Genomic DNA, 20,917 nt, shown 5'->3' with positions numbered 1-20,917 from the left:
CGCTATGATCATCGCGGAATAGCGGTCTATAAATAAAACATATTATTATTATTATTATTATTATTATTATTATTATTATTATTATTATTATTATTATATTGTTCTGTTTAACATGTCGACATTGATTCCTCCCTCATCTCTTCACAGAATGTAACTAACTGAATGATTAGGGGGGAAACCACATGACTTATTTGTGAACAGAGATGCTCACTTAAGCAGTAGTTAAAATTAACAGAAATCCGAACTGTAAAGAAATATGGAAAGTTCAGATTTCCATCTTGCAAAAGGGATGGCACAATAGAAATTCAGTAGAACTTACCATAATAGCTACTCCTTCATGAACCATTGATGGCGATGCATACAAGCCTGTGGAATGTTTGCCGACATAGAGCGTTGGCCTGGAGGCACAGTAATGAGAGGCAGGAAGGTAATTTTACAGGGCTGTTTCTATCTCCCCCAACATCCATCTGTAGACATAGCTGCATACTATATGCTATTGCCAAGCCAACTGGATGACCAGAAATATATGGTATTAATGTAAAAGCACTCTCGTTTTTAGGAAGTGCAATTCCTGCTTTTTATAATCTCTGGTGGCACAGTGGTTAAATGCAGTGGTTAAACTGTAGCCACTCACTCACAAACCACAAGGTTGTGAGTTCAATACCAGCCAGGGGCTCTGGGCCGACTCAGCCTGGCATCCTTCCATAGGTTGCTAAAATGAGTACCCAGCTTGTTGGGAGCAATTAGCTTACACTTTGTAAACCACTTAGTACATCAGTAAGCAGTATAGAAATGTACTTGCTATTACTGTGCAAGATAGCCTGCCTGTTGAAACCACTGGAAATAGTTCCTATTCATTGTGAAGGAAATAAATGTGTGTGTGTGTGTGTGTGTGTGTACCCATTCACCATTTAACCTGCCTACTCTTTCTTATGCCAATGCCTGGTTATATTAGTAAGCCAGTGCATATAAACATGGTTTGGAGCAGATGCCATACCAGACCATGACCTACATGAGGCAGCCATTCTTTATCAAAAGATAAACGAGGTCCAAACCAGAAGACCCAGTGTGTCACAGCAGTTTGAGTATTGGACTATGACTATGGAGACTAAGGTTCAATTCCCTGATTGGCCATGAATCTCTCTTGGTGACCTTGGGCAAGTCACATGCTCTAAGCCTCAGCAATGGCAAACCTCTGAACAAATCTTGCCAAGAAACCCCCATGGTAGGTTAGCGTTAGGATTGCTGTATGTTGGAAATTACTTGAAGGAACACAGCAACAACAATAAACCAGATATTTAAAGGGCTCAGTTAAATGGTGGTGGTGAGAATGTATACCTTTTCTATATATTTTGGATGTCTAGTATTATTTTAACGGTACAGGACTTGCAATCACTGTTTATTAACAGGCTGAAGCCAAATCCTGAATTCCATTATGTTAAGACAATTTGAAGCTTGACTTCATGTTAGTAATTCAAAGGCTGAAATAATGTTGAAAGTTGATTATAAAATGATCTTTCCTGAACTGCATGTGTTTTAATGAGATAATATCAACATCACTTTGGTCCTCTTATTTTCTGTATTTGAATATCCACATATCTTGGTCTCTGGTTGCTCCTATGCATAAGGCCTTTCCAAGTGATACAAAACAATACTAGTGCTAGACCTACTCCAGCATTATCAAGGTAATATTCTTGAAGGGAAACAACAGGTATGCTATCAGTAAGTTTAGTTCATGTACTAGGTTAAAAAAAAACTGGACTGAATGTAGAGAAGTGCAAACAAACACAGTGAGACTGTTTATCTCTTTCTTGTTGCTGCAGCTCCTAGAAGACGCTCTTGAAGATTGGAGCATACTTCAACATTGCATGAGATGTGGCACAAACACTTGCAGCTGGACAGTGATTTGTGGAAATGTGGGGCCCCTTTTGTTCTGGGCAGAAGCACCTTCCACAAACAGAAAGAGGCTGCTGTTTTTAAAAGAGGGAAGAGATACAACTCAATAATGGAGAAAAATAGTCTAAAAGGAGAACAAATACTTACACTGCACAATTCCCACCCCTGATCTAGAGCAACAGTGTAGTAGGTTTTGAGGGGAGAGGTTAAAGCTGACTGGACTTTAAAAACACATCACATGTAACAAGATTTAATAATGATTGTAAAAAAATTATATGGAAAGATCCTACAACCATTTCAGTGCTTTGGCAAAGCAGAATCTCCTTCTACAGCATAAGACTGTACAATTCTTTTAAACCTACACATTGTTTGAAGGCACTGGAAAATCATAGTGAAAACATGTATCTCCTTCCTCACCTAGATAAACAGAGCTGACCTCACATAACAAGTTTTCAAAAAAGGAAAAGAAATCAAAACAGCAGTGGGGGGAGAGAGAGAGAGAGAGAGAGAGGGAGAGAGAGAGACTTACATCAATTTACTTTTGGCCTCTGTTTCTTTTGGGAATGGATACTTCCACTTAGTGATGCGTCCAACTTCACCAGACATGAATGTTAGGTAGCGCAGTGTTTCTACCCCCACATTTGTGTGCATCACTTTCCACAAGCCTTCCCGCTGCCAGATGTAAAAAGCTACAACAGGGGAGCCATAATTCTGGAGCCACAAGATGTCCCCTGACTCACTGTCAACAGTCACCACCAGCCCATCTCCATTAGACGCAAAGTGGGACATCTCTACAACAGATACAGAGGAAAAATATCATATTGAGCTTTTGTTTGTTCAGAGCTATATAAAATGTGCCAAAGTACCATTTCAGCCTGGCATTAAAAATCAACATTCTTACTATATTGGACGTCTTCATCAGGCAAGGTGGCTGCATAATCAAAATAAGTAGCATTCCAGCGGACCTCTTTACTCTTGGTATCATACATGGTGATGGTATATTCTGTTAAAAAGGAATACACCCTGTAAATCTGTATTTCCACTAGACCACTAGACAGAATAGTTCTACATTCTCAGCCACAGCAGAGGCAGTATGACTACCACTGCAGGCAGTAAGGAACATGAAAGTGAGGGCACTGTGACACTCATGTCCTTGTTACACACTTCTCCTTGGTATCTGTTTGGCCGCTGAGGGAGCAGGATGCTGGACAAGCAATGAAGTTGGTCTGAACCAGAAGGGATTTCTTTGCATTCTTATTATATAAACAAAGACCGAACTGTTCCCATATTAGTTAATCTTCAAAACAAAGTATGGTTTCAGATGATATAGGATGGCACTGTGGGAGAACCTCCCTGCCCTAACTAGGGACTTCCTGAGATCAGTTAACTGGCCACAGTTGGAAATGGATGAGAAGATGGATCCATGGTCTGAACCATCATGGCTGCTCCTATGGTTATTTTACCTAGGACAAAGTGTCATAGCCAGGCAGGTATTTCTGAAGAGACAATGTGGCATAATCACTAACATGGGCTGAATAAAATGTAATGGTAAAGAAGTCAACCAAAGATAATGATTTATACAGCCATTGTGCACTTCACTGTGTACCTGCAAAACTGCGCTTTCCATTGTTATGTGAAAGTTAATTATTTTTTAATGCAAACCCTTCATCTTGGGGATTAAACAGACCTCATGACCCAAGGTCCTTTCAGGCCTGCCTGGCTTTACATAGTGACCTTCTTAGTGAAGCAAGTGGGAAAGAAAACATACCTGTTCGGCCAAGATACAGGAGAGATGTAGATGGGCAGAGGCTTTCAGCAAATGAAGAAGTTAAAGTCTGCTGTTTTTCCCCAGTTGCAAGGTCTACCACATACCAGCTATCCTGCTTCTTCCCTAACAGAAAAGACCATCATTGAGTATCATGAAAATTGATTCTCAAAACACCACCTTCCTCAATACCCAGCCAGCAACTTGCTGTTCAAAAAGTTGTTTTACAGTGTGGTGTGTTTTATTATCCCTTTTATTTTCATCCCCCTAACAACACAAGGGAATTGAGGCTGATAAGGAAAAACAGCCCAAGCCCAGCCACTGATTTCAATTCTGAAAAGAAATCTCAACATCAATATCTAAAAAACCTGCATAACTGCAGGATAGAACCTACTTCAATAGATAAAAAGGCCAATAACAAAGCAGTGCCTTGGACAACAGCTTGAGACAGGTAACTTATTTTTATAAGGAATTAAAAACAAATTTAAATATCCAAAAACATCATGAGGAATACAAAATTTACAGCTATTGCTGGGAAAAAATTTCCAAGTGTGATCCTTGTCAGTACAGCATAATTAGAAACTGATATGTGTACTTGTGTGGCAACATCCCATAATAAATACAGTTTACTATTAAGGAAGCAAATCAAGCCATACCCATGTACAGAATTCCATCCGAACTGCGGCAAGGGGATGCTTGGACTAGTTCAGGGATGGTGAATGGCAGTTTCTAGAATACAAATATCAGCCATCTTAATATAACACAGAACATGAATGTTAGCCACCTTAGATTTACATCTAGTACTTGGTGAGTTTTGCAACACAAAACTAAATTAGTAGATTTCATTTCTAAGCATGATGTCTGTGCCGAATGAAAAAGATTGAGGAATTGCCTACTTTAGCAATCCCATATACGTCACTGCCAATTTGAATTATCTGCATGCTGTATCTGCGTCACACGACATGACAGAGATTTCTATCAGGAGAACTGCTGCATTAAGTTATCATCACAGCAAGATAGTGACAAGTATACGGCCGTACATTTCACAAATCAGATACTGCTGCTGTTTCTAATGGAAAAACCTTCTATTCTTCTTACTCCTCTGTTTTGCCTTCTCCCTATTTATACCCCTATAATCTTAGTTGTTAAAAATGTGAAGTTTCTCATCCCCACCACACAGCAATTTTATCATACACCACATTCACATTTGCTCAATAGGATCAATATGATCTAAAGTTCATTTCACACTACCTAATGATAGCGATATGATTCCACTTTAACTGTCCTGTTTCCAGTGGCATCCTGGGTGATTTGCAGTTTAGTCAGAGGCACCAGAGATCTCTTGCTGAGGATTCCAAAGGTCCTGTCCTCAGTTGTGTATCCCAGGATTCCACAGGATGTTGCCAAGACAAAGTGAATCAAACACCTTTGATTTTGTACTATGAAGTTGATTTAGGCTGCTGCAACACTGCATTTTGACAGTTCGAATTTAACTGTCGTAGCTCCATCCTAGTGAATTCTGGCACCAGATCTCTCTGACAGAAAAGGCCAAATACCTCACAAAACTACAAATCCCAGAATTCCACAGTACTGAGCTATGGCAGTTAAAGTATTGTCAAACAGCATTATTTCTGCAGATGCAACCTAGGTCTGTGTTTCAAAGAATAAAACATAGGAGCAAGAAACAGATATTACCACTCTCTAATATTTAAAAATATATTTCTTGTAAATGAGGAAGGGGATGATGACAATTTACGGTGTATGAAGCCAAAACGAAAATGTATCTTCGCACCAAATGGAAACATAGATTTACTTTTTATCTTTATTTCATTAGGCTCTTCCTCAATGGAGACCAGAAGCAGCATATTTTGTCCTCCACATTTATCATCACAATAGTTTTATCCTCACAATAACCCTGTGAGGCACTTTAGTCTAAGAGACAGAGACTGGCTCAAAGTGAATTTCATAGCTAATCAGGGATGTGAATGATGATCTCCCCAGTCAAAGTCTATTGTTCTATCCATCATACACCCTTGGCTCAATCAAGAGGACATCTAATACTGAGCGGCAAAATGCCTTTAATTAGTTAATAAATAAAAAAGTTTGGTGTGTTAGTTTAAATCTCACACATAGAGGGAGATTGGCAGCACTTTGGAACATATATGAAATTCTTCTCCTCCGTCACGGCCACATAGTTATGCACTGGATGTTACATTTACATAAACACAGTATGCACATCTTCATCCTGAATACAACACATGCATGGCACATACATATAATAGAGACAGGAGCAAAATATGTTAGTGCATTTAGCCGCTATTTAAATGATAAGACGAATGCGTGTATGTCAGAGAGAGTGGGGGCACCATGAGGAAAGGCACAAGGTTGGACTGTAATGTCTTTTTCACTAAAGCCTCTTCATAGCAATAACGTTACAAAGTGAAAATAGAGATATTTTTGCAGATTCAACTGCATTCTCAAGTCACTCACCACACCACCACATACCAATACCTGCACTGCTGAAGATGCTGATCCACTTGTTCCCCATCCCACATATAGGGAAAGGAAATACACACTTGCTTTTTACTCTGAAATATCCTGCACTGACTTCTAAAGGATATAGAGGACACTGATGGGCAGCAGAATGAAGATGGCTCCATGCCTCAGAGATTTAACTTTCGGCAACTCATGGAAAGGACCAAGCTTCAAGTATAACAGTTCTGCATACAGTATGTTTAAAAACAAAAATGCAAAAAGGTATCCTCAAAATGTTAAAGTCATCCAATCAGTTCAAGTTTCAAGTCTGTGTGCAGGGCACAAAAATACTTCTTGTGCCTCATAGAAACATCATACACAAGAACAAATTTGTGAATTTCACTAATAAATTGGTGACAGTAAACTGAAATAGTGAAACAAATCTGGTGCATTTTAGAGCTGCATAGAAAGAAGGTGTCATTTTTTCTTTGCTGTGGGAAGAGGAAAAATGGAGCATAACTGCTACCCCCAGGAGCTAAATATACTTCAAAAGTTAGAAGAATGCCTTCCCATGCATAATTTTAAATATTCTAAATTATCCTAGAGGTTAAAAACACACAATGTTCAGAAAAGGCTGCCACCTACACAAACAACAAACAACAAAAGTGACGTTAAGAGGACAGGAAGCTGCCTCACTGACCATCTCTGGCTATGAGTCCAGCTAGCCCACTGCAGGGATGGGGAACATGCCATCCTTGAGAAGCTGTTAGACTGCAACCCCAGTCAGTCTTAGTCAGCATAGCTGATGGTGAGGTTGATGGGAGCTGCAGTCCAACAGCACCCAGAAGGTCACATATCCTCCGGTTTTGGTCTACTATCTGGGAAGATCATATTCCATCTGATTTAATCAGTCACCATCGGATTAAAATAAAAAACAAGATGCAAGATGTGTAAAGCACGTTTACAGACCACAATGTCCTGGGAGGCATTTGAAAGGAAATATATTATTTGACAAAATTATAAGAAGTCAGAACAAATTCAGGGGGAAAAACTTGTAGGAAGTTAATATTTATCTCTGTTTTATCACAAGACTGCACTTCTTAAGAATTACACAATGAACCTCTGTGAGGTGATCTTATCAGTCCTGTTTAACACTTCATGAACTTTGAAAGAAACTATAGAAGCATCATGTACTGAAATTAATACTGGAACTAACACAACCACTCTGTACATACATTTTTCCAGGAATAGGTAGATTTCTTTATAAGGTTGATGAACATCTTGATTATTTCAGGCTGTCATTAACCACTGTTCTAGCCACGTCAAAAGATATTGCAAGTACCAATTACACTCTTTCAAATTCAGCATATATATTATATTTTAGTGTCTATTAGGCTTCCTGTAAAGCCAAAGACATTTTCCTGAAGCTGAATGCAAATTTCCTAAATGCAAATTCAGCCCATCTTGCCCTCAAACCAGGGTTCAGGGAATCCAGATAAACTGGCATCACAGCTTGAGTGCATTTGTTCTTGGAACTGGCATCCTAAACTTGGCTTCAACACATAACAAGCTTATTAGCCAACTGTGTGAGTTGTTCATCATACTGGAAAATATAAGAACTTCACAGGCAGAACCGGACAGGTTTTTTTAAAAAAATAAGGGACACTGATTGACTATAAATGGGCCCCTGTTGAGGGTAAACTGTTGGATTTGGCTTGGGAGATCTGGTCTTAAAATTCCCATTGAGCCACAAAATTCCCTGGGTGACCTCAGGTAGTTACTTTCTTTTTCAGCCTGACCTACTTCAAAGTATTGTTATGATGATCCAGTGGGGTGGGGTGGGAGGCTTTATACCACCCTGAGCTTATTGGAGGAAAATTGGGTATAAATGTGACTAACATAATGAAAATTGCTTTATATTTATTCATGCATTTGCTCCTTTTAGTACAAAAAGTGCCACACTCATGACTTATCATTTACTCCTTGTTCAGACAAAACTGTTGTTACGTATGGATTGACAAACTGTGATCTGCACCTGCCCTCCAAACCAGCACTGGAAAACTTGGGAGTTATTACAAGATATGCTCACACACCTGTGTTACATCCAGCCTAGCCTATTAAGATGCTGTCTACTTTGTACTGCCTTTAAATAAAGTTCAGAAAATCCAGCTGATGCAAAATTTGGCTGCTAGAATACTTGTAGGATCTAGCCTGCTAGACAAAATAGACCAAATTACAGATTTCTTTACATATTAATTTTATATCTGTCAGGCTGATTACCAATTTATTTCTGGGTTCAATTTAAATGGTGGATTTAATATTTAATAGCTTGATCTAAAGGACTGCCAACACCCATATCCATCTGTTTAGGGCTTAAGATCAGTCTCTGAAGTCCAATGTTCTGACTCCCCATGAATGTTTATCAGGTCAGCAAGCACAAGGAACAGGATCCTTTCATCTGTGGAAAATCCTTCATTCCATGAGAATATCCTTCTGTCAGAATTTAACTGGGTTCTCTCTATTATGCCCTTTAAACTGACTCTTTCATCTTTCATTCTACTAAGCTTTTTAATGCTGTCTTCCTATATATAATTTTACACACACTATTTATTTATGTATTCCAATGTTGCATTGCTTTTCTAAGTGTGTGCTCAAAAAGGCAAACTAGAAATTAAACAGCAACACCATAATTCATGAAATTATAACAGATTTAATTTTATGCCTGAAATCTTTGAAAACTTGGAACCTTTCAAACAATTAATTAACAGCACAGAAATTATAATCTTCTCCAGGTATTTCTAGAGAAACATTAAAGGTAAGGTAAAGGTATTCCCCATTGATAAGGTTGTCAAGTCGTGTCCGACCATAGGGGGGCAGTGCTCATCTCTGTTACTAAACCAAAGAGCTAGCGCTGTCAGAGACAAATCTGTGCTCATGGGGCCAGCATGACTGCACAGAACGCTGTTTACCTTCTCACTGAAGTGGTACCTATTTATTTACTTGCATTTGCAGGCTTTTGAACTGCTAGGCTGGCAGAAGCTGGGACTAGTGTTGGGAGCTCACCATATCACACGGCACCTGGGCCTCAAACTACCAACCTGCCGATCTTGCAGTCAACAGAGTCAGTGTCTTAATCACTTGAGCCACTGTATCCCATTGTGCAATAAATGCAGTTTTCCAGGATGGAATTGCAGAAATCCAAGAAACTATTGCAAATTCAGGGGCAATCAAAAATGCCCAGGGATTTACTGTTTATTGTTATACTTGACTGTAAAATTTTTAAATTATTTTTTGAAAAGGCCAATTACAAAATACAGACACGGGACAACTGGCACATCACAGAGATAAAATCACAGTCATAACAGTTTTATCAGGCCTTGAGAATGTCTAATGGAAACAAATCTTTGTCCTTATCTAGGGTTGCCATAACCCCCCTGGGGCCGTGACAAACCCGATTTTTGGCCACTTGGCACGGTCACGGTCCGGTTTGGCTCTTTGCCCCGCGTTGAGCTGGTTGCCGCCGCCGCAACAACTGCGGCTGTTCTGCAGCTGCCACCGCCGCCATTGCTGCTGCGGCTGCTGCTGCAGCCTTTTCGCTGCCTGCCTCGCTTTGCCCTGGCCCTGTGTGCTCTTGCAGGAGCTCCTGCCCTTCAGGGTGGCTGGCCAATGGCTGGACAGCCCTCCCCTGCTGCAGGAGCCTGTGACTGCTAGCAGGAGGCAGGGCTGTTCCAGCTCCACTCTCCCCATTGGCCAGCCAGCCTCAAGAGGAGGAATGTCTCCTCTTTGGTCCCTCGCGCGGGCCGAGGGCAGAAAAGAGCCTTGCCGGCAAGCTATCACTCTTCCTTCCCCTATTTTTTCTTCTCTTCTATTTCTTTTTCCTCCTCCTCCTCCTCCTCTTTGTTTTCTTCCCCTCCTACTCTTCTTTCTCTTCCCCCTCCTCTTCTTCTTTTTCTTCCCCTTTTTTCTGTTCTTCCCCTCTTCCTCCTCTTTTTATATTGTTCCCTATTCTTCTTTCTCCTCCTTTTCTTCTTTCTCCTTCCCTTTCCTTTTTCTCCTCCTCCCCCCTTCCTCCTCGGCTGCTGCTTGGGGGACACTGTCTCCCAGGCCCCAGGGAGGCCTTGGAAGCGGCGTCTTCCAAGCCTTCCCTGGGGCTTGGGGGACGTTGTGTCCCAGGCCCCAGGGAGGCCTTGGACAAGGTTTTAAAATGTAGGACCTGGCAAGGAAATTAAAAAAAAAAAAAAAACCTACATTTTAAAACCATGTCCTACATTTTTCCCGGTTTGGAGGCCCTCAGGGATGGCAACCCTATCCTTATCCCATGTGACAGTAGTATGTTTTCAAACACAGGTCTGCCCTAATCATGTATGAAACAATACTGTTTGTGTATTCAGGAGCAGTGATGGAGGAGTTTAATTTCAAGAACAAAATGGGAGGTGGGAACTGCATTTTCCAGTTACTCATTCCCAGCAGCAACTTCTCAGGCATTTTGCTCACATTTGGGTGGCAAAAATGATGGCAGGTGACAAACTGAAAATTGAGCTGCTGATGGGGAGAGGATTCAACACCTTTACCCATGCTTGTACTCCTTTTGCTCATTAAACTAAACTCCCCAACCGGCCCTGAACAGAGACTGAGGTAGATCTTACAGATAAGGGTCTGTATTTCTGTCTCTCTATTTCTGACCTCAGAATCATCCTCTTTAATGCAATGGATGGAAATTCCATGGCAGATTAATTCATGTGGAAAGGCTTTTGGACAAACAAGGTGACCAAACTCAAAGCTGTTTAGGGAAAGGTTCCCATGGTTTTATTGCAAGATTTTCACTTTAAAACACACACACACACACACACACACACACACACACACTTTAGCCACTAAATAGTCTCTACTGCAGGAGCATCAGGTATTGGGAACAATTAAGGCACGTACTGTAAAAAATACACTGGCAGACAGCCCTCTTCAGTAATGCCTTACCATTTTGTGAATTTTAAAGAAACATATTTTTTCACTTTAATGAAAAGCCCTTTGAAGGCTGTGCATGAATCTTCTCTTGTATTGCCTTGGGCCCATTCTGTAGAAACAAAGCAGCAATTGTCTGATCACATTATACGTACAGTCAAGCCTTCGTTATTCTTGCCACCAAGTGTATACAGGCTTCCATCATTAGGATCGGGAAGAAAGGCTGGTCTAGGACTGAAAAAAATTATTAGAACAGTAATTAATTACTGCATCTGTGAAAAGGGAAGCACAGTAATACATAGAACTTACTTCCTTGTGAAGACAGCTGTTTTTAAAAGCATATCTTATGCTATTTTTAATGGGAAAAGTGAAGTGCAAATACAGCACATTAAGCCACCAGTTTTTACCACAGACCTAGTCCCCAGAGCAGACACTAGATTACAACATCAGACTTTTATGCCAGTACTTTAACTTGCCTTGATGTACTTTTTAAACTCTTATCTTATATTTACTCTTTCCAGAAATCTAAATGCTCTTTATGGCCAAGAATTTATATCCATTTATCTCTTTAATAAATTCAGAATTCTAATGACATATTTAAATAAAAGCCTTTCTTTCCATGTTGCGGTGGTCCTGGTCTGATACCTTCATTTTTAGAGATTGTTTAACCCACAATATCTTGATTCAGATAATTTGAATTAAAGTATGTGGGAGAAGGGAGACATAAGCATATCATCACAAGACTTGTTCTCAGTTTGAATAACCATGGATTATCACACTGAGATCTTTATGTCCAAACCAAGGCACTAATTTCAATTAATGAATCCCCTCCCTCCTTCCAACTGTCATCTTCTGGCCTTAGAGGGAGTGAAAGGACAGGTCCAATGCCATTGGGCCCGGGCTCGATTAAGAAAAATAGCCCTCCTTCCAGTACATCTGCCTTGGTCCAGGCCTCAGAGGGAGAGAAGAACTGTTGGACCTAATCCCCCCCCCCCATTCCCTTCTCCTTTTGTGTCATATCTTTTTAGCTTGTAAGCCTGAGGGCAGGGAACCATCTATTATCCCCTCTGTTGTAAGCAGCCCGGATTCCCAGTGATTGGGAGGCATATAAATAAATCCTATTATTATTATTATTAATATAGGATAAGATGATATCAAAAATTATTAATAGTCACAACACTATATACATTCTTTTTATTTTACAGAGCAAGTTTCCTTTTTAAAAAGAATATTATCTTTGGATCTGGAAACTTGTTTTTGTTGGTACTGCAGAACAAAGCTCTGATTGTAGAACAAAGGACCTGGAAACTTGTTCTCTTACTGTAGAAATTATTTCTTTGAATACCTTTAAATATTCAGTGTAAGCACATTTCCTTTTAATATGAATGGCTAGGGACTGGGAGAACATATAACTATCATTAATTAATATAATTAAAATTAATTAACTAGTTTATAACTAATTTAAATTACTACTAGGATACTACCATGAGAGTGATTAATTTTGGGCAACCTATATGATTTATATTTTTTGGTCAAGGGGGAGCACTAAATTAATATTGCTCCCTGAGCACAAAATAATCTGGATATACTGTAGGCCACCAGTCTTTTTAGTAGCCTTTTCTGATGTGTTTAATAGCAGATTTTAACAGCAGTTTTTTTTTCCTAGCATGGAGGTTAAGCGACTGTAAATGCTGCACCTACATAATTTTGTGTTTTGGCTGCTGCTTAAAAGTGGAGGCAAAGATCCAGAAAAGAGGTGGCAGTATCAGCTAGCTGCAGGGCATTCATTTAAACAGGAGAACATGATGGGAAGCACAATCTTCAGGACTCTTCCCACCACCACTGCAATGCACTGCAAATCAAAATCATTTAGGCTGCATCTGCACTGCAGAAATAATCCTGGTTGACACCACTTTAACTCTCACAGCTCAGTGCTATGGAATTCTGGGACTTAGATTTTTGTGGGATATTTAGCCTTCTCTGTCAAAGAGCTTTGGTACCACAAGAAACTATATTTCCCAAAATGCCACAGCATTGAGCCATGAAAGTTAAAGTAGTATCTACCTAGATTATTTCTGCAGTGTGGATGCAGCCTAAAAGCACAATCCTAACTTTTTCCACCTCTGATTTCCTGCTGCAGTTTTGGGTGACCTCCCAAAAAGTTACCTGTGTCCTGAAAGTGGTAGTTCTGATAGGGTGGAGGGGTTTGCATATTGCAGCTGGAATGGGGAAGCAACAGGTACCTCTCTTGCATAAACAAAAGGCATTTCATACATGAAACTTTTTAATATAACACACAGATCCTATGAGAGGCCTTTTACTTAGAAGTTTCTTTGTAAATTAAATAAGCAGCAAAACGGTGTAAGGATTTTGGTTTCCTTTTCCAAATTACTGAGGCCATAATCACAAAGGATGTGCATGTACTAGGTGCTAGTGACCATGTGCAACCTGAAGGATTTGGGAGTGTCCCCTTTCTTCTACTGTAGTACGCATTATGTCCTCATAAAAATTTTTTACAGCTTGGCATAGAGGGCTGTGCTGGAGATGAAATGGACTGGAACCCCTTTCTGCACATGCATTCATAAGCTATTAGTTGTATACATAAAGTTCACTTCACAGAATTATGGTCTTTATATCTGGGTCAATTCAATGGCTTCCTTTTAATTTTAAGATGCATTGACAAATATCTTCATCTTGTTATGAAAATCAAGCTAGTAACCACAGGAACTGGAGATGGGCTGCGAGGGAAAAGAAAGTAGACTTACTCTTCCACATGTAACGGCACTTGAAGCACAGGATCTGCACAGAAAAAAATATCAGAAAGTCAAGGTCCAAGCAACTAACCTCTCCCAGCATCACACCAGGTTTGTAGTCTATGACGCACCTGGCCCACCTGCTTCATCTACCAGTGATATTAGAGGTTTATAAGAAAAAATACCAAGACTCAGTGAAGGGGCAGGTTGGGTTAGTAAGTGACCAGTATACTGTACATCAGGGACCTTGTCAAAATGAGCATCCTGCTATGTAATACAGTTTACCTGAGTCTTTGACCATGGAAAGTGTTTCTGTCATCCTACTTACTCCATTATCAGATTTCCCTCTGATTCTTATTCTTACCTTAAGCCATCCTCTTGTCCTCTTCCTCAACTGCTCATATTTATGTCTCATCCGCACTTGAGAAATAATGCCATTTGACACCACTTTGACTGCCATGGCTCAATACTATGGAATTCTGGGATTTGTAGTTTTGTAAGATATTTAGCATTCTGTCAGAGAGCTCTACAAATCTCAGAATTTCACAGGATGGAACCATTGCCATTAAAACGGTGCTAATCTGCATTATTTCTGCAGTGCAGATTAGACCTTAGACTGCAAATTATTTGGGTCAGGGACTAATTTGTGCTTTTTACTCCACTAACCTTCCCACAAAATCAGTAGTTCTCACTCTCATCACATGGTGATACCAAATAGTGATTTATAGGGACAACTGATGGTAGTCCAACCAGCATGGGGACGAGACAGTTTGCTGTTTGTGGTTAACTGCCTTCTAGTCTACTTCTACTAATGCAATCATTTTAGAGGCAGAATGAGAGGGACAATTACTATTCCTACATGATTCAGCATGGGGTCTCTCATACAGTCTTGAACAATTCCTCTTTCTGATGTAAGTTAGTTCCACAGAAGCTTGAGTTCCCCCCACTCTCCCATGCCAATGAACATCAGCTTGTGTAGAAGAGAATCCAGGTGATGTCACTGCTAACCAGTTGCATTCAAGTATCCACCAAAAAGGGGGGGAATGTCACTTAAGTGCCAGCAAACAAACCACCAAGAAAAGGGCCACGAGAAAGGAGAAGCATTACCATTCCTCAAACAGCATTTACTCAGTAAACACATGTTTGGATCTTCAGCCTTGCAGAATAAAAACAGGAAATGCTGTGTTCTTATTAAGTGCTACATGGAAGCATCTACAATTCTCCATTCAGTTTCTTAAGAAAGAGCAATGCTGAGGCCCTGCTGAAGGATCTTTTGTAAGGAAGCAACATTGTTCTAGAACTGTGGTGGAGAATGATACGGCTCTCCAGATGCTGGGTAGGGCTGATGGGTGTGGTGATCCAACAAGATCTGGAGAGCCACACACTTCCCAACACTATTCTAGAACCTATGTGATACAGGTTGAGCCTCCCTTATCGGAGATGCTCGAAACCAGAAGAGTTTCAGATTTCAGAAATTTTTTTGGACTTTGGTATATTTGAATATACATAATGAGATATCTTGTAGATGGGGCCCAATTCTAAACATGAAATTCATTTATTTTTCATATATACCTTGTACACAAAGTCCGATGTTAATTTTATAAACTATATTTTTAATAATTTTGAGCATGAAACAACATTTGTGTACACTGAATCATCAGAAAGCAAAGGTGTCACTATCTCAGCTACCAAAGTGGGCTATTTTGGATTTTGTAATATTTCAGATTTTGAAAATCCGGATTAGGGAGACTCAAAGATATTGACAAACAAAGAATATGTCCAGATGAGGATGACCAAGATGATGAAAGCTCTGGAAACCAAGACTTACAAGGGAGGTGGTGATGTTTAGCTTTGAGATGAGAAAAAAGAGAGGATAGCTATCTTTAGGTATATGAAGGACTGTCATATAAAAGATGGAACAAATTTGTTTTCTGCTGCTCCAAAGACTAGAACACAAACCAAGGGTTTCAAATCACAAGAAAAGAGATTTCACCTAAAGATTAAGAAGAACTTCATTACTGTAAGAACTGTTTGACAGTGGAACAGACTACTTTGGGTAGCTGGGCTCTCCTTCTTTAGAGATGTTTAAACAGAGATTGGATGTGCATTTTTCTGGAGTGCTTTAGTCGTGTACATGGCAAGGGTTGGATTAGGCAGCCTTTGCAATCTCTTCCACCTCTATGATTCTATGATCCTCCAGGTATTCTTGAACTGTAATTTCCATTATCCTTCAACAGTGGCTATAGCTATGCTGTTTGGAGCTGATGGAACCTGCAGTCCATAGGTTGCCCACCCATGTGGTAGAAAAAGTTCCTGACAGTTATAAAAATATTTATGAAAGGACGAAGAGAAAAGGCAAGAATTAAAACAATATTTTAAAAAAGAAAAACAAGACCGCAATCCAATAAACACTTATTTTGGAATAATTCCTATACAGTAATATCAGATTGTTCTTACTTCCTAGTAAATGTGCACTGAATCCCATAAGCAGCTGTGCAACCCTGCAACATACACATTTGCCTTCAGTTGCTTACAAGTAGAAAATATCCATAAGGCATGCACACTTGAACTTCATCTACTTAAAATGATCTTAAGAATTTAGATAATTTAGAACCAGAGATTTAAAAGGCCCTGATCTTTACAAATTAAAAGCAGTAAAACAGTTAATAAGAAAACACATCTATATGCCAACAATGTCCAATGCTACAAGCAATTTTAGACTAGCCTCCTCCCTTACACAAATAAAATGATGCAACAGCAAAGAAATAAGAAGACAAGCAATCCACGCTCCAGACTGCTTCACAAAAGGCACTGTTTCTGTATAAACACACTGTCAGGCTTAGTAGCTAAGTTTTCCCCATTACTGAATCTCCACGGTGGAGAAAGCCGCACCTGTTGAATTTCTGACAGTCCAACAACTGTTTAAAGCACAGAGGTCCTGCCAATAAAAATGTGCAAATTCAGATCTTGTTTCTCAGTGGAATACCACATGCACACAATTCAAACAAAATTATTTTGTTGCTATATATGCTATTTTATCCTGTGCCTACATAACAGCAACCTACTGTGCTTTTTCAATACAGGGCAAAATAGGAGCTACGCTTTTGCCACATTTTGTGTGTGTCTGTATTGTGTGCCTTCAATTCGTTTCCAACATATGATGACCCAAGGCAAACTTATCACAGAGGTTTCTTGGGAAGTTTCTTCAGAGGGCCTTTGCCATTGCCATTCTCTGAGGCTGAGAGACTGTGACTTGCCCAAGGACACCCTTGGGTTTTTAAGACAAAGTGGTTTCGAATCCTGCTCTCCAGAATCATAGTCCAATGTTTAAACCATGGTACCACATTGGCTCTCTTGCCACATTTTACAATGCACATATAGTTTTCATGCATGCAAATGAAAACCATGCAGGAAATAGTCCTGTGCATTAATTGTTGCAATTTTCAGAGCCAGGATTTTGATCCCCAATATGAACACACTTAATTTTTAGCCTTGTATCTGCATATCTCCATCAATACACTTATTCCCCCCCCCCTTTCCTCTGCCTTTTAAAAACAAAAAAACTCTCCCCAATGACAGTGCTACAACACAACCCTGATTTCATGCTTTCAGAAGGGCAGCAGTCCTGAAGTAGAAGCTCAGCATTTTGTAGCCATTGCATGCACCCAGTCTTTATTCAGCTGTTTGGAAGTGGAACACCTCCCCCCCCCCATTTCCCCCCCACACCTATACTTCTTTGTACTGTTGCAAACCTTGACATTCACCAAACCTGCTGATACTTTTCCCCTTGTGTCCAGATGGTGTCATTTTGGCTACAGACAGATCAGCAGAGAATCATCATCAGGATAAAGGATTGTGGAGCCCTGGATTCTAAAGAAAGTGTTCTTTAAGTGCTATGTGAAGCTCTCCTGACAAGGCATACACTTAAGATTAAACAGGATGTTCAGAAAAATGCAACTGAGTGGAACAAGAGAGATAAGAACCATGGGCTCAAGTGTTTTACAGTCAATTGGATGGTTAATAAGCAAGGAGAAAAAGAGAAGAACCCAGGGTCACTGGTTATCAAATCTCTCTCTCTCAAAAAAGTAGTGCCTCTGTTAGATGACACTTTAATTAACATGCTAAAGGCACTATTCAAGGCATGTAACCCACTGACTTTGCCAGTTGTCTTGGTGAACTGATTAAGGACAGAAAATTTTCATCTTGGAAAAAAAACAAGCTGTGCTGATTAGAAAGGTCACTCAAAAGCCAACTTGAGCAATACCAATAGTAAGCTTCTGTAGCAAGAAGGTTATTTTAGGAGTTTCTTTTCCTGAATCACAATTCCACTTGCAATGTGCTCTAGCCTGATTATTTTAAATACCCAAAATACATTTTAAATGTGTTAACTAAAGTCTCTTATGATTGTGGCAGGCTTCTAAAGTCATTGTGATTGCAGCATTATAATAATTTTCAAAAGTTCAGAAATGCCATGTTGCATCACATCAAAAAGTTTGCACAAGGCAGTACTGTGATCTCCAACTATGGACAGCCAGCTACCACTGTCCTCTGTGAGAAGTGCACACAAGCAGCACCATGCATATGAAGGATAGATAACCTTTCTCTAGCCCAGGTCCTGACAAATCAGTGATATACTTGCCTGCCTCTTATGCAGCAGGTTCTCTTTCTGAAACTTTATTGAAATTAATTTGACAAAGCCCTTTAAATAAAAGTTATCAGGGCTAAACACCACACTATAGTTTATGGCAATACATTTAATAAATTCATTACATACTGCATGTCAATGCAGAAGTATCACAGATGTATCTAATGGCTATAGAATAATTACTCTTATTCCTTATAATACTTCCTGATATTTAATTTTTCATTTCACTATCACCAAGGCACATTACTGACTCATTAATTCAATTTTGGAATAAGCAGCAGAATATGTAATCATAATCTGCATCCTGGAAAAAATTACTTTTTGGGCTACAACTTCCAGAATGGCTACTGGCCATGCTGGCTGTGGGATTCTGAGAGTTAGCCAGGACCCCTCTTTGCAGTGACAGCAAGCCCCCACACAAAGCTGTTGAGGGAAACATCTAGAGACACAGTGGGGTAAGGAAAGAAGAGGTACCCTGGGGAGAGTTGCAAGAGGGGCCTCAGATCCCAGCAGAACCCAAAGCCAACACTCACAAAAGATGCTGGGCAACTGTACATAAAAGGAAAATTCCTGTCCCTGCTGGTTTACTCAAATGCCAGCACTATCATCCTGCATCGTTATCTGCAAAGGCATCCAGAATGCATACAGCTCTGCCTGATCATGTGAAGAAACACTTGCCTGAGTTATATAACCACAAGGCAATAATTGTATTTTCTGATCAAGCCACAACACCAGGGACTGCTCTCCAACTTTCCTGGAACTGGGGGTATCTTTCAGCTCATAAAACTCTTGGGCATATGCCATCTGTGCCCAGGGACCCATTAATTTTTATTTTTTCAGATAGTCCTAAAACTTCGCCCCTATTTCACATAGTCATTTAGAATTTCACTAGCTAATGGTCATGAATGCAATGGACTTCAAATTTTTCCCCAACTCCACTAACCACATCCTACACACAAGTGTAGACATAGGGCTTATCCTATGCCTTGCACTGAGTGCTATAGTGATAGAGAAGCAATTCTGTCACATGCCCATGGTAAACGCAGCCATTCAACCCTATTTTACTCACATAGCCCCATGCTGGATTCTTGGTCATGATACAGTGAGGGGCAGGATGAGATGCTGACAACTGTCTTTTCTATACAGAAGGAAGGGGTCATGGCTTGATTAATGTAACGTGATTACTGTAACGTCCTCCTGGCTGGGCTTCCTCTTTCTCACCTCTGTCCTTTAATCTCTGTTCAGCGTTCAGCTGCACGCATTATCACTTCCACCCACCGCTCTGACCACATCTCTCCTGTGTTGGCATCCCTTCACTGGCTCCCCCTCCCTTTCCGCATTCAGTATAAGCTCCTGCTGTCGACATTTAAAGCCCTCCATGGACTGGCCCCTCCTTACTTATCAGACCTTCTTTCTCCTCACCTTCCCACCAGGGCCTTCCGTTCTGGTAGTCAAGGTCTACTGTCCCAGCCCAGGATTTCCTCTGCCCCATCCTGGATTCAGCCCTTTTCACTTGCTGCCCCTCACTCCTGGAACCTTCTTCCCCCACAAGCAAGAGCCATCACTTCTTTAACCAGCTTCAAAACGGAGTTGAAAACCATCCTGTTCAGAGAAGCCTTCCCAGGCATTGCATAATTGTCGCTCACTACTTGATGTTCTTTTGGTGTCTGTTTATCAAACCATTTCCTGTATTGCTATGTACTGTATATGCATTATCCTACTCGAGAGTATGTATTTTCCCTGGAAAATGATTAACCACCCATTATGAAGCCAAGCCCTCCCTCCAGTCCATCTGCCTTGGTCCAGGCCTTGGAGGTAGAGAGGAACTGCTGGACCTCTTACCCTTTCCCTCCACCACTCCCTTTTCCTTCTGTGTCATGTCTTTTTAGATTGTAAGCCTGAGGGCAGGGGACCGTCTAACTAAAAAGATTGCATGTACAACGCTGTGTAAATTTACAGCGCTTCATAAATAAAGGTTAATAATAATAATAATAATAATAATAATAATAATAATAATAATGGCAGGCAACACTAAAAAATTTTATTATGCCTCCCTTTGATTTATTATGAGGTACAAGAGGCTCTAAAGATGCCACAGTGCACTTCAGAGTTCTGGATTCCTAGCCTTCCACACAGTGGTCTCATGTGGGCAATGTATGGAATAACTGGCACCCTTGTTACCTGTGTTGCTGGTGCTTCTGTGTTTTATCAGTCAGGGACTCTGAACAGATCAAACACAGTCTCAGGCACGTACACCTGCTAGATGATTTCCTCAAAAAGAGGGAAACAAATCCTTAAGTGATTCTTTCCCCTGTCTCCTTTTTCAGATGGGAAGGCACACCCAGAAAAGATTATTAGACCTTGCCAAAAGTTCCTCCTCTTGTGCAATCCAGCAAGGGCCCTTCCCAATTAAATCCCAACTGC

General features: G+C 40.3%; 1 protein-coding gene across 1 annotated transcript in view; it reads right to left on the bottom strand.

The window, feature by feature from the left end:
* LOC149322406 (serine/threonine-protein kinase/endoribonuclease IRE1-like) overlaps positions 1–20,917 on the bottom strand; it is an 88,465-nt gene that overhangs the window by 29,824 nt on the left and 37,724 nt on the right. The window contains exons 3-9 of the mRNA XM_089527040.1: positions 13,861–13,894; positions 11,251–11,329; positions 4,318–4,390; positions 3,665–3,787; positions 2,798–2,899; positions 2,426–2,687; positions 320–398 (exon numbers count right to left, since the gene is read on the bottom strand). Coding sequence (XP_089383166.1) covers positions 320–398; positions 2,426–2,687; positions 2,798–2,899; positions 3,665–3,787; positions 4,318–4,390; positions 11,251–11,329; positions 13,861–13,894 — 752 coding nt within the window. The remainder of the gene's footprint in view (positions 1–319; positions 399–2,425; positions 2,688–2,797; positions 2,900–3,664; positions 3,788–4,317; positions 4,391–11,250; positions 11,330–13,860; positions 13,895–20,917) is intronic.

The sequence above is a fragment of the Sceloporus occidentalis genome, unplaced genomic scaffold, assembly GCF_023333645.1.
Source record: "Sceloporus occidentalis isolate IW3139 unplaced genomic scaffold, rSceOcc1.0.p SCAF_1, whole genome shotgun sequence".
Taxonomy (NCBI): Eukaryota; Metazoa; Chordata; class Lepidosauria; order Squamata; family Phrynosomatidae; genus Sceloporus; species Sceloporus occidentalis.
Note: the sequence above shows the minus strand (reverse complement) of the source record. Positions and strands in the feature narration are given on the sequence as shown.